The sequence below is a fragment of the Pongo abelii genome, chromosome 7, assembly GCF_028885655.2.
Source record: "Pongo abelii isolate AG06213 chromosome 7, NHGRI_mPonAbe1-v2.0_pri, whole genome shotgun sequence".
NCBI classification, from domain to species: domain Eukaryota; kingdom Metazoa; phylum Chordata; class Mammalia; order Primates; family Hominidae; genus Pongo; species Pongo abelii.
This window is the reverse complement of record NC_071992.2, coordinates 24,079,902-24,094,383: the sequence shown is the minus strand read 5'-3', so window position 1 is coordinate 24,094,383 and position 14,482 is coordinate 24,079,902. Positions and strand designations below refer to the sequence as shown.

The following is a 14,482-nucleotide window of genomic DNA, read 5'->3' as shown; positions in this document are numbered from 1 at the left end:
GAGGGATGGAGGGATGACTGGAAGCTAGAGGACCTATGGTACTTACCAAGTCCATCTAGCGTTCATTAGGAGGTACTTCTTCATACCTCTAGAAACTCTAGATTCGAAATATTTGCCCAGATGTATCTACTTGTTAAAGAAAAAAAAAAGACAACCTTGTTTCTGTTTAGGGCTTCCCAGTTTTGCAAGCACTTTGTTGTTGTTGTTGTTTGAGATGGAGTCTCGCTCTGTTGCCCAGGCTGGAGTGCACTGGCGAGATCTCAGCTCACTGCAACCTCCGCCTCCATGGTTCAAGCAATTATCCTGCCTTAGCTTCCTGAGTAGCTGGGATTACAGGCGCCCGCCACCACACCTGGCTAATTTTTGTATTTTCAGTAGAGACAGGGTTTCACCATGTTGGCCAGGCTGGTCTTGAACTCCTGACCTCAGATGATCCACCTGCCTCGGCCTCCCAAAGTGCTGGGATTACAGGCATGAGCCACCGTGCCCAGCCTTGCAAGCACTTTGAAATCCACTACTTCCTCTGACGGCACACAGGTAAGCTGTATGCCACTCCTATACATCCAGAAGTGGTCTTACCCTTTGTGCTGGCCCCCTCTGTGTGCTTGGTTCCTCTGGCTTTCCAAATACATGGCCTCTGCCTGCAGGTGCTCCCCTGCCCAGAGCTGGGTCCAAAGGTTTAGAAAGTTGTGGCCAACAGCCTGACATCCGTACAGCCTGGAACTGGGATGGGTGGATAGGAGACTGGCCCCTGAACGATGGTCGGAAAGGATCCATGGAAAGGCTGTAGAGAACACGTGTGTTGATCCTGTTCTGGTTAATTACCTGCCAGCATTTTCAAAATATTAAGGTTCCCAATTGTTTTCCTTTTCCTTCAAGACACACTCACAAAGCACTAAAATAGTATTTTGAGTCAGTCCAGTAACACGCCTAGCCTTCTACAACATATTCACTTCAAAGGCTTCTATTTGATCTGTAATATTTTAAACACCCTTCATTAACAATCCCTCAGAGCAGTGGTCCCCAACCTTTTTGGCACCAGAGACTGGTTTCCTGGAAGGTAATTTTTCCATGGACCCAGGGGTGGGGGAATGGTTTCAGAGTGACTCAAATGCACTACATTTATTGTGTACTTTATTTCTATTATTACATTATAATAGATAATGAAATATAATAATTATATAATTCACCATAATGTAGAATCAGTGGGAGCCCTGATCTTTTCCTTCAACTAGGTGGTCCCATCTGTGGGTGATGGGAGACAGTGACAGATCCATCAGGCATTAGATTCTCATAAGGAGGATGCAACCTAGATCCCTCGAATGCGAAGTTCACAAGAGGGTTTGCACAATGAGAATCTAATGCCACTAGTGATCCGACAGGAGGCAGAGCTCAGGTGATACTACAAGCCATGGGGAGCAGCTGTTAATACAGATGAAGCTTTGCTCATTTGCCAATCTCTCACCTCCTGCTGTGCAGCCCAGTTCCTAACAGGCCCCCCAACCAGTCTGTGGCCTGGGGGTTGGGAACCCCTGCCTTAGAGGCCCATGTCCTCCTTGAACTTACTTATATTTTCTACCCAAATACCCTCTCACAAAACTCAGTCCTGTAAGTTAACTAGCTGTTGTATAAGGAAGCAGTTTTTTAGGAGGGTCTCCCTCTGTCACCCAGGCTGCAGTGCAGTGGCATGATCATGGCTCACTGCAGCCTTGACCTCCTGGACTCAAGTGACCCTCACATCTCAGTCTCCTGAGTAGCTGGGACTACAGGCACGCACCACAACACCCAGCTAATTTGTATATTTTTTGTAGAGACGGGGTCTTGCCATGTTGCCAAGCCTGGTCTCAAACACCTGGGCTCAAGCGATCTGCTGCCTCAGCATCCCAAAATGCTGGGATAACAGGCGTGAGCCACTGCACCTGGCTAAGGCAGTTTTTATGTATGAGGATGACTTTGGTTTATAAACAATTTCTTTTTTTTTTTTCCTTTTTTTTTTTTTTTTTTAAAAGACAGAGTTTCACTCTTATTGCCCAGGCTGGAGTGCAATGGCGCGATCTTGGCTCACCGCAACCTCTGCCTCCTTGGTTCAAGTGATTCTCCTGCCTCAGCCTCCCGAGTAGCTGGGATTACAGGCATGCAGCACCACGCTCGGCTAATTTTGTATTTTTAGTAGAGACAAGGTTTCTCTATGTTGGTCAGGCTGGTCTCGAACTCCCAACCTCAGGCGATCAGCCCACCTGGGCCTCCCAAAGTGCTGGGATTACAGGCGTGAGCCACTGCGCCTGGCCTATAAACAATTTCATAGTTAACACAGCCATATCATAAAATTATTGTCAATAAATATTTATGGGTTTTTGCTTTGTTTTTGGCCTCTCTTTCCTACATAAGAGTCCTAACTTTTTTCCAGTCTATGATTGCACTAAAGTCTCTTCCTTGATCTGTTTAGCTGCTTCTCCGAATCTCTATCCAATTTTTTTGCAAAATTCTTCCTTCAGGCTGAGCACACACACACACAGTGGTTCATGCTTGTAATCCCAGCACTCTGGGAGGCCTAGGTGGGAGGACCACTTGAGGCCAGGAGTTTGAGGCCAGCCTTAGGAACACAACGAGACCCTGTCTCTACAAAGAATTAAAAAACAGAAAAAAAAATTTTTTTAAACTCTCTTCTTTCAAACTCCATCAGAAGTCTCCAGAGTACACAGTCTTTCTGCTTTGAGCCTACGATACTTGCTCGGTCTCACAGGTTGCATTTAACACCCTTCTCTCTCCCAGGTTACCAGGGGTGAGGCTCTCCCTGGCTTCCCTACCAAATCTAAAGCCCATCAGGTCTCTTCAAAATCACTTCATAACCTGTAGGTCAGGCCACCTGCCTGTAATCACAGCACTTTGGGAGGCCAAGGCAGGTGGATCACTTGAGGTCAGGGGCTCAAGAGCAGCGTGGCAAACATGATGAAACCCTGTCTTTACTAAAAATACGAAAATTAGTCAGGCGTGGTGGTGCATGCCTGTAATCCCCCCTCCTCAGGAGTCTGAGGCACAAGAATTGCTTGAACCCAGGAGGCGGAGGTTGCAGTGAGTCAAGATCGTGGCACTCGAGCCTGGGTGACAGCGCAAGATTCTGTCTCAAAAAATATATATACATCACTTTATAACCTACAGATTTCAAGACTCCCTCTTTAAGGGGCTCCTCTCATTGTCCTGACTTGCCCCTGATTCCTGAAAAATATTTCTTAACGGAAAAGAATTTTTTTTTTTTTTTTTTAAGAGATAGGGTCTTGTTCTGTCATCCAGGCTACAGTGAAGTGGTAGCATCTTAGCTCACTGCAGTCTCAACCTCCTGTGCTCAAGCAGTCCTCGTCTCAGCCTCCCAAGTAGCTAGGACTTCAGGCACCTGCCACCATACCCAGCTAATTTTTTAAAAAAAATTGTGGAGACGGGATCTTGCCATGTTGCCCTGGCTGGTCTCAAATTGCTGACCTCAAGGGATCCTCCCACCTCAGCCTCCCCAAATGCTGGGAGAAGCCTCTTCTTAACTTTCAAAAAGCTGTCTTGGCCGGGCGTGGTGGCTCACGCCTGTAATCCCAGCACTCTGGAAGGCCACGGTGGGCAGATCACAAGGTCAGGGGTTCGAGACCAGCCTGACCAAAATGGTGAAACCCCATTTCTACTAAAAATACAAAAATTAGCCGGGCATGGTGGCCTGCGCCTGTAATCCCAGCTACCCGGGAGGCAGAGGCAGGAGAATCGCTTGAACCTGGGAGGCGAAGCTTGCAGTGAGCAGAGACCACGCCACTGCACTCCAGCCTGGGCGACAGAGCAAGCCTCCGTCTCAAAACAAACAAACAAAAAAATAAAAAAGCTGTCTTAACTATTAGCTACAGAGAAATCACACATTTAAAGAAAATATTAACACAATTCATAAGCCCACAGCATAAATGCAGACAGTTCAAGAACTTGCAAAATTTATTGAACTAAACTATCCTCTTTCACTCTAAACGCAGGATATGACTCCCTTTCTTGAAGGCTATATTTAACTGCTCACACCTCCCCAACACCACCCAAAGAATCCCAAGCAATCAGTATGCTAACAGCTACATACTCAGAAGCGCTGGACGGCCTCCCTTAAGGGACATCTGGAATCTTCCTCTTTGTCCACGCTTCCCTCAACCCCCAGCATCACTTCTACAGATTCAGGTAGCTCCCCCACAGGGCCCTCTCCCAGTGTGGGTTTCCCCCTGGGATCAGGTAGCAGATACTTGGCTGTCTGAAAGGTTCAATGGGGAGCGATCCCAGGACGGGCTGGGCCTGCCTCCCTCGCATCCCTGAGTGCGTGCTCCGCGCTGAGGCCTCGCGACTCAGGCCTAACCAGAAGCAAGGCCCCCGAAGGCGGGTCCCATCCCCTTTCCACCCCGAGAAAAGCACCTTTCCCCAAAGCCACTGCCCTGCCAGGGTTTCTATCTGCTCTCTCAGGCCAAATAAGAGGTCCACTTGGGCCTCCCGCGGGCCTCCCCTGCTGCCCTCACCTGAGCACCTTCTCTGGGGCCAGGGCGCCGGGGCGCCGGGCCTCGAATAACGACTTCCCGCCCCCGCCCGACCCGCAACCTTCAGCACCTCCCCGAAGGGGGAGGGGAGAGGCCTGGGAGGGCGGCTCACCCCACGTGCTTGAGCAAAAACCCAACCTGCCCGCCCCCGAGCGACCCTGGCCTGCCCGGCCTGCCGCAGCCGGGGCCAGTCCTCACCTGGGCGCGAGTCCTCGCCCCACTCGCCCAGCTCCACGCGGCCTCAGGAGAAGACGGGGCTCAACCCACGCCCCAGGGCCCACATGCTCCAGGGCCAATTTCCGCTCTTCGAGGCCTCTGGGGATAAGCCCATTGGCCACATGACCTGTCGTTCACAAGAGCGAGCTAGCTCATTGGCCCATCTGCAAGAGAGGCTCGTCCTTTCCAGCAGGTTCGCTGTGCAGGGGAGGTTCGTGCGGAAGGAGCGCTGGAAGTTATGTGAACCTCAGCATTAAAATGTGTTAGGGTTTGGAGATCCTGACTCCCTTTCTGGGAGCAACTCCTATAAACAGATTTAGCCTAAGACTCGCGTGTTGAAATCGACTTGCCCCATTCCTGCAAGTTAAGAGGATTAGCGATACAGGTGGTGAAAAAGAAATGGTAAGCTCGAGTGCGCATTCAAACACCTAATTCATATGATTTCTGCACATCACTTTCGTTATACATAAAACAGAGATAAAAACTAAAAACATCCATTCATAGGGTTGAATGGAAATGTACACACATAATGACATAACGTATGTAAAATACTTAGCACAAGGAGAAGACGACCCTCGATAAATGTTGCCTATTTTTATTGATGCCTAAATCTGTGAGCCAAGAAGAGCTTTCTAGGAAGCAGATTAAATTATCAGTGGTTACTTCAGCAACTACAGAATGATTTTACCCAAAGAAAGATTTCTGACCCTCTCCCAACCATTTTGTCAAATAACTGCATCCCTCTCCCACACCCAGGTTTTACAGGGTGGTTGAGGTCAAGCTTCTGAAGGCTTTGGCAGATGCTATAGAGACATCCAAAGGCTCTCCATGGAATAGGACTAGAGAAGGGTTAACCTTATCTTTTCCAGGCCTCAGATATCCCATGACTTATTTTAATCCACACATACAAGGGCTCTCCCTATCCTTCCCGAACGAGGATGGTCTGAAAATTATTGGAGCAGGATGATTTTCAACTCAGGAATCCAGCTGGCACGATGCCCCTTCACTGTTCCTAGATAGTATTTGTTTACCATGATCTAACATTTTAACTTCCTTTACCACACAACCTTCTTAACTTGCAGCTGTTGCAATGTTATGTTGTAAGCAATTCTCCTGCCTGTGCAAATACTCAATGGTAGCAAGTGCAGTCAAAAACAGTTATATAAACTGTTTTGTAACCTTCATGAAGATCCAACTCCCTGTTCTTTTAGGAACTCCGACCAAACTTTGCATGACACACTTATTCTATACACATAAAACAATATTTTGGGGGCAGGATTCAGCAGATCTTCTAGTTGAAGTAAGGGAATAATAATCCTCAGATAATTTCCTGAGCATGTCTTCTATTTGGGAACCTAAACCAAGAGCACCATTACAAAGGGTATGCACATTGGGTTTCCTAGATTTCTATATCCTGTCCATCCGTGGAAGTGCAGATGGCCTTGTACAATATTTCTGGCTAATCCAGACATCATTAACACTACTTATTTAACCAAAGGAAAATCCATATAGTCTTGCTGTTGATTGGACATAAAAATGGTTGAAGCTTTCTGAAACCTGGACATCTATTTAGGACCTTTCAAAAGCTAATCAACCTCTGTTGGAGATTATATTCCCTAACAGAGTACTTTGTTAATTAGCCATCCCTAGGATATTGATTAAAAAGGACACACATAATCTCATCACAAAAAGACCAGTATGTGAGGTGATGGATATGTTAATTTGGTTTAATCATTCCACAATGTAAGTAAATATCAGAATATCATACCGTACCACATAACCATATGTAATTGCTATTTGTTAATTAAAAACGAAAGGGGCAAAAAGAGCATGTATATCACACTAAGAGATAGTATTTTGAGATAAATCACAGATTTTTTAACTCAAAAAAGTCATAACACCAAATTCTGTCCACCTGGCCCTGCCAGTCTCTAAAATTCAGAGTGAAAATGGCCCCATAACTATACATAATCTGAATTTTCCTAGGCAGTCATGACTCCAAATACCCTGGGCACTTGGTGCCCATAAATATTTCTATTCCAACCATGTATTCTGGTTTGTTGTTGTTGTTGTTGCTGCTGTTCAGAAAATAAGATCACCAGAGTCACAGCAAGATTAAGGGCAGAAAATTGCATTACCGGTGGGGCCTAAAACCTATAGGAAGGATTTCATTTAAAGTAGACCTATGTAGTATGTCTGGGTTCCTGGCAGAGATAACTAGAAATCCTTTCAGGAGAAATACACCGGGCTCCCAAAACTCCCATGTAAAAACTATCAATAAATATGAGCTCACAAAACACATCAGGCTGAATAACAGGACACACAATCTAATCAAAAAAATGGGCAAAAGGCATGGTGGCTCACACCTGTAATCCCAGCACTTTAGGAGGCCAAGGTGGGCAGATGGCCTAAGGTCAGGAGTTTGAGACCAGCCTGGCCAACGTGGTGTAACCCTGTCTCTACTAAAAACACAAAAATTAGCCAGGCATGCCTGTAATCCCAGCTACTTGGGAGGCTGAGGCAGGAGACTCGCTTGAACCCAGGGGGCGGAGGTTGCAGCAAGCCGAGATCACGCCACTGCACTCCAGCCTGGGCAACAAGTGCAAAACTCTGTCCCAAAAAAAAAAAGACAGGGGGCAAAATATGTGAGTGGACCTGTGTCAGTCCATTAGTCCCTTTAGTGTTGCTATAAAGGAATACCTGAGGCTGGGTAATCTATAAAGAAAAGAGATTTATTGAGCTCATGGTTATGCTGGCTGGAAGGTTCAAGACTGGACACCTGGTGAGGACCTCAGGGTGCTTCCACTCATGGCAGAAGGCAAAGAGACCCGGCCTGTGCAGAGATTACATGGAGAGAGAGGAAGCAAGAAAGAGAGGGGAAGGAGGCGCTAGGTTCTTTTTAACAACCAGCTCTTGTTGGAACTAATAAGTCCTTTAGTAGAGACAGGGTTCCACCATATTGCCCAGGCTGGTCTTGAACTCAGTGGCTTATGGGTGTGAGCCACCAACCCTGACTGGAGCCATAAAATTTAATGGAATTTGTCCTTCAGTATCTGCGGAGTATTGGTTTTTAGGACCTCCCTCCACGGATACCAAAATTCACAGATGCGGAAGTCTCTTATATAAAATGGTGTATTTTATATTTGCATATAACCTATGCACATTTCTCTGTATACTTTAAATCATCTCTAGATGAATTATAATACCAAATACAGTGTAAATGCTACATAAATAGTTGTTACACTGTATTGTTTAGGGAATAATTACAAGAAAAAAGTCTGCACCTGTTCAGTACTGATGCAACCATCCTTTTTGTTTTTTCCAAATATTTTTGATCTGTGGTTGGTTTAATCCATGGATGCAGAACCCGCGAATAGGGAGGGCCTATTGTATTTAGATGACACCTTAGACTTGCAACTGATACTGAAATGGTATAAGACTTTGGGGGCTGTTAGGATGGGGCGAATGTGTTGCATGTGAGAAGAACATGAATTTGGGGGGGGACACAGGGAGGAATGTTAGGGAGTGAATTGTGTCCTCCTTGCAAAACCTATGTTGAAGCCCTAATCCCCTGTATTTGGAGATAGAGTATGTAGGGAGATAATTAACATAAATGAGGTAAGGAGGAGCTCTGATCTGATAGGATCTGTGTCCTTATCAGAAGAGAAAGAGACATGAGATCTCTCTCTATCTCTATCCCTCTCTCTTCATGGAAGCACAGAGACAAGGCCATGTGAGGACACAGCAAGATGTGTCATCTATAAGCTAGGGAGACGGTGCGCACCAGAAATCAAATTTGCCAGCACCTTGATCATAGAATCGTAGCCTCCAGAGCTGTGAGAAAACAAATGTGTGTTGCTGAGGCCACCCAGTCTGTGGTAATTTGTTATGGCAGGCCTGTCTGACTAATAGAATAACAGATGTCAGCAAGGATGTGGTGGAACAGGAACCCTCATACATTGCCAGTGGGAATGTAAAATGATGCAGCCTCTTTGGGAAACATTTGGCAGTTTCTCCAAAAGTTAAGCAAAAAAATTACTGTAGGAACCAAAATTTCACTTCTTGGTAGCTACCTAAGAAAAATGAAAACATGTCCACACAAAACTTGCATGCAAATGTTCATAGCAGCATTATTGATAATTGACAAAAACTTCACCTAAATGTCCATCAACTGGTAAATGAATAAACAGAAATTTGTATGCTTAACAATGGGGATGCGTTAAAAAAAAAAAAAAGGAGGCCGGGCGCGGTGGCTCATGCCTGTAATCCTGGCCAGGTGCGGTGGCTCATGCCTGTAATCCCTGCACTTTGGGAGGCCAAGGCGGGTGGATCACCTGAGGTCAGGAGTTCGAAACCAGCCTGGCCAACATGATGAAACCCCATCTCTACTAAAAATACAAAAAATTAGCTGGGTGTGGTGGCGGGTGCCTGTAATCCCAGCTACTCAGGACGCTGAGGTAGGAGAGTCGCTTGAACCTGGGGGGCAGAGGTTGCAGTGAGCCAAGATCACGCCACTGCACTCCAGCCTGGGCAACAAGAGCAAAACTCTGTCTCAAAAAAAAAAAAAAAGGATAAAGATGTGGTATATATTCACACAATGGATGGATTCATCATTAAGAAGGAACAAACTGCTATGGCATGGATGAACCCCAAAAAATATGTTAAATGAAAGAAACCACACATAAGCAACTACATATTGTATGATTCCATTTACGTGAAATATCTAGAAAAGATAAATCTATAGAGACAGAATGTAAACTAATGGTTGTCTGGGGCTGGGGGTGGGAATTAGGATGAACTGTAAATGTGCATGAGGGCTTTTATTAGGGTGACAAAAATGTTCAAAAACTGATTTATGGCAATGTTTGCACCACTCATTAAATTTACCAAAAATTATTGAATAGGATAAATTATATGATACATAAAATATATCTTTTTTTTTTTTTTTTGAGACGGAGTCTAGTTCTGTCGCCCAGGCTGGAGTACAATGGTGCGATCTTGGCTCACTGCAACCTCTGCCTCCCAGGTTCAAGCAATTTTCCTGCCTCAGCCTCCTGAGTACCTGGGATTATAGGCTCCCGCCATGACACCCAGTTAATTTTTATATTTTTAGTAGAGACGGGGTTTCACTGTGTTGGCCAGGCTGGTCTCAAACTCCTAACCTCATGATCCACCTGCCTCAGCCTCCCAAAGTGCTAGGATTAAAGCTTGAGCCACCACGCCCAGCCTAAAATATATCTTAATAGAGGCATTTTTTTTTAAAACGCACATTAAAAAACAAGCAGAGCACTTTGGGAGGCCACAGTGGGTAGATCTCTTGAGGTCAGGAGTTCGAGACCAGCCTGGCCAACATGGTGAAACCCCATCTCTACTAAAAATACAAAAATTAGCCAGGCATGTTGGCACACGCCTGTAATCCCAGCTACTCGGGAGGCTGAGGCAGGAGAATTGCTTGAACCTGGGAGGCGGAGGTTGTAGTGAGCTGAGATCATGCCACTACACTCCAGCCTGGGTGACAGAATGAGACTCTGTCTCAAAAAAACCAAACCAGCGAACAAAAAGAAACACCACAAAATAACATACAGAAACTACAGTGAACAGAACCAGATCCAGAAATATTTCAAAAAATAGTGTCATTGAACACGGAATATAAATAAATAGCACATTTCATAAATATGAAACAATATGTTTCAAGAAATAAAGGTGGCAATTGCAACAATGAGTAAAGAGCAAAGGCAGGCCAGGTGCAGTGGTTCACACCTGTAACCCCAGCACTTTGGGAGGCTGAGGCGGGCAGATCGCTTTAGCTCAGGAGTTCAAGACCAACCTGGGCAACATGGCAAAACCTTGTCTGTTCAAAAAATAGTAATAAAAAAAAATTGGCCAGGAATGGTGGTGCATGCCTATAGTTCCAGTTACTTGGGAGGCTGAGGTAGGAGGATCACTTGAGCCTGGGAGGTCGAGGCTGCAGTGAGCTCTGATTGCACCACTGCACTCTAGCCTGGGCAACAGAATGAGATCCTGTCTCAAAAAAAAAAGAAAAAGAAAAGAAAAGGTAACCAAAATTGATGAGACAAGTTTGGAAAAGAACCAAAATAGAACTTCTAAAAATGAATAAAGTAATAGAAATTAAACACTTAAAGGAAAATTACACAAGAGAATATACACAGCTAAAGAGAGACATCATGAATTAGAAGATCAGCTGAAATATTTACCTAGAATGTAGCACAGAGACAAAGAGATGGAAACATGAGAGGCTAAGAGACACAGAGAACAGAGTTAAAAGGCCCAATAAAGTTTGAGATGGAGATAACACAGAAAAAAGAGGAAAGGCAATATTCAACGATTTAATGGGTATGAACTTTTTAGATTTGATGAAAGATACAAATCTTTAGCTTCAAGAAGATCAGTGACTCTGAAACAGAGAAGTAAAAAGAAATCTACACTCAGCACATTATCATTGTAATGCAGAATACCAAAGGCAAAGAGAAGATCTAAAAAAGCAGTCATAAAGAAAAAAACACATTATCTATAAATGAGTGAAAAGTGGACTCAGTAATATTAATAGAAAAATCCTGGAAGACAGTGGTATAATATATCCATAGGCCTGAGAGGTTAAAGGAAAAAAAACCTGTCAACCTAGAAATCATATAGCCAGTGAAATTTTCTTTCCAAAACAAGGGTAAAATAAAGCATTTTCAGAGAAACATAAACTGACAGTTCTACCTTCAACAAACCCTCTCTAAAGAAATTTGTAAACATGAAGATAAAGAAAAAATGGGCCAGGTGAGGTGGCTCACCCTGTAATCCCAGCACTTTGGGAGGCCTAGGAAGGCAGATCAGTTGATGCCAGGAGTTCGAGACCAGCCTGGGCAACATGGTGAACCCCCGTCTCTACTAAAAATACAAAAATTAGCCAGGCATGGTGGAGCATGCTTGTAATCCCAGCTACTTGGGAAGCTGAGGCATGAGAATCGCTTGAACTCGGGAAGGGGAGTTTGCAGTGAGTCAAGATCATGCCTTTGTGTTCCAGCCTGGGCAATAGAACAAGACTCTGTTAAAAAACAAAAACAAAACAAAACAAAAAAAACAGAAAAAGAAAAAGGAAAAAAAAAGAAAAAATGCCCCCAGAAGGAAAGTCTGGGAAGAAAAAAGGAATCATGAGTGTAGTAAGTGACTGAATAAAAAGGTAATAATAGTGTCCAATAGATGGATGACTTAGCCTAGATCCTCAGAAGGCAGGGCCTGAGACAAAGATTTAGTGCAAGTATTTTACTGCAGAGTGTGACCCCAGGGACTAGGAGTGAGGGACAGGGGAATGATGCAGGGAGGGAGGGAGAGCTTACTCAAAGATGCATTAGGAAGTTGGCCACTGCTACAATGATCTGGTTGCTCTATCCGTCAGGACCATTTGAAAAGCCATATAAAGTCCATGTCAAGACCACCTATCCTACAGGAGCGAGGAGGATGCTTGTACCATTGACTCTCTCCTTTCCTTTGGTCAAAGACACGCCTGAAGGAGTGTTAAATCCCGGTACTTTGTAGTTGCACCATGGTGTTCCCATCCTGTTCCATGCCTTGTCATTAACACAGAAAGTCTCAGGGAAGAAGGGAGAAGATGCACAGAGCAAGCCTGAGGTTAAGTACTATCAGGTTGAATCTGTGTAGACCTAGTGGGTACCCAGAGAGAACTGGTCAACACAGTGCTGGCTAAATAAAGAGACAGGTGAGACTGAGAAGATATGCAAAGGGTCGTAGAGATGTCCGATACAATGAAGTTTTTAAAAAGCCAAAAAAAAAAAATGATAGAGCCAAGAAGTTAAGAAAAATAGGCATATAAGTCAGGAGAGAGATAATTATAATAAAAAGCATTATAAGGTTCTGGAGGAGGGTAATAAGAATTAACTTTACACTCACTAAGTATGCACATTAAATTTTTTTAAAGAAATAAAGTAAGCCTACACAACATGGTGAAACCCTATCTCTGCAAAAAATAAAGAAAAAAAAATTAGCTGGGCATGGTGGCACACACCTGTAGCCCCAACTTTAGGGAGGCTGAAGTGGGAAGATCCCTTGAGCCTGGGAGTTTGAGGCTGCAGTGAGCTGTGATCATGCTACTGCCTGGGCAACAGATCAAGACCCTGTCTCAATTTTTTTTAAGAAATAAAATCTATATATCTCCAATCAGTGGAGGAAAAACAAATGAGATAAAATTAATCTAAACAAAAAGGAAGAATAAAAATTTATCACAGAAAAATCTGGACAAAAAGGAAACATAAAATAAGTGACAGAAATAAATTCTACTGTGTTAGTAATTACAATATAAATATGTAGAACTTTCCAGGCAAAAGGCAGAGATTGGTCAGGCGTGGTGGCTCACTCTGTAATTCCAGCACTTTGGGAGGCTGAGCTGGGTGGATCACTTGAGCTCAGGCGTTTGAGACCAGCCTGGCCAACATGGTGAAACCTTGTCTCTACTAAAAAAAAAAAAAAAAAAAAAATTAGTCGGGCATGGTGGCATGTGCCTGTAGTCCCAGCTACTCAGCAGGCTGAGGCAGGAGAATCGCTTGAATCCAGGAGACGGAGGTCACAGTGAGCTGAAATCATGCGACTGACTTCAGCGTGAGCAACAGAGCAAGCTTCTGTCTCAAAAAAAAAAAAGCAGAGATTATCAGATTGGATTTTAAAAACAAAATCCAGCTATATAGTGTTTAGTAGATAGAGATAGACATAAGTAGACATAAAATACAATGATAGAGAAAGGTTGAAATTCAGATGGTGAAAACATAGGCCCAGTGCTTTGGGAGGTAGGAGATGACTTAAGGCCAGGTGTTCCAAGACCAGCCTGGATAACCTGGTGAGACTCCATTTCTACAAAAAAAAAAAAAAAAAAAAAAAAATTAGCTGGATGTGGTGGTGCATGCCTGTAGCCCTAGCTACTTGGAAGGCTGAGGCGAGAGGATTGCTTGAGCAGAAGAATTTGAAGTTACAGTGAACTAGGATCCTGCCATTGCACTCCACCCTGGGTGACAGAGTGGGATCCCATCTCTACAAAAAATAAGAATAAATAAATAAAATCAAGCAAGCACTAACCCCCTAAAAAAGCAAGCAAGCTGGAGTCGCCATGTCAATATCAGACAAAGAAAACCTTACAGCAGAAAAAGTAGTATTAGAGAAAAAGAGACTCACTTAATGACAAGATTCAAGGAGTTCTAGTTTCATGTGCCAGAATCAGTTGATTGGACCAGGATAACAGCACTGTAACCTGAAAAAGTGTCAACAGCAGTAAGCCAGGAGCCCCAAAAAGGGTTCAAAGGTTGGATGGACTCAACTGCCACACCGTGTGCAATGCGGTCTCCTCCCTGGAGACAAACAGCTCACCTGTTATTCCTTTTATTAGGAGTCACAAGTCTGGCATGCAGTGATAGCTTGTGCATCTGAAGCAGAGTTCTCTACTGGGTGCCCAGTCTGTGGTCGGTGTGCTGCCATGTCTGGCACAACGATCGATCCAGAAAGCAAAGGTGTTAGTCTGGGCAGTGCAGACTCAATCTGCACCTTGATTCCAGTTGGTCTCATCAGAGACACCCTTACCATGGGCACCTAGATCGACCAAGACAGTTCAATCAGCAGCTGCAATTTGTTTCCACAGTTCGTGGCCAAAGACAAAACAAAACAAGACAAAAACAAAAATCTTTTTTTTTTGAGAGAGTCTTGCTTTATGGTCC

The 14,482-nt window shown here is 44.3% G+C and overlaps 1 protein-coding gene across 8 annotated transcripts in view; it reads right to left on the bottom strand.

Annotated features, from left to right (window-relative positions):
• Nucleotides 1–14,482, bottom strand: part of PIWIL2 (piwi like RNA-mediated gene silencing 2) — a 93,509-nt gene that overhangs the window by 74,849 nt on the left and 4,178 nt on the right. Inside the window, exons 2-4 of one of the 8 annotated variants that reach the window (XM_054561324.2) lie at nt 14,139–14,357; nt 13,947–14,022; nt 580–825 (exon numbers count right to left, since the gene is read on the bottom strand). In XM_054561324.2, the coding sequence (XP_054417299.2) occupies nt 580–777 (198 nt within the window). In that variant the 5' untranslated portion in view covers nt 778–825; nt 13,947–14,022; nt 14,139–14,357. The other 7 variants (XM_054561325.2, XM_054561327.2, XM_054561320.2 and 4 more) reach the window with 7 other exon arrangements.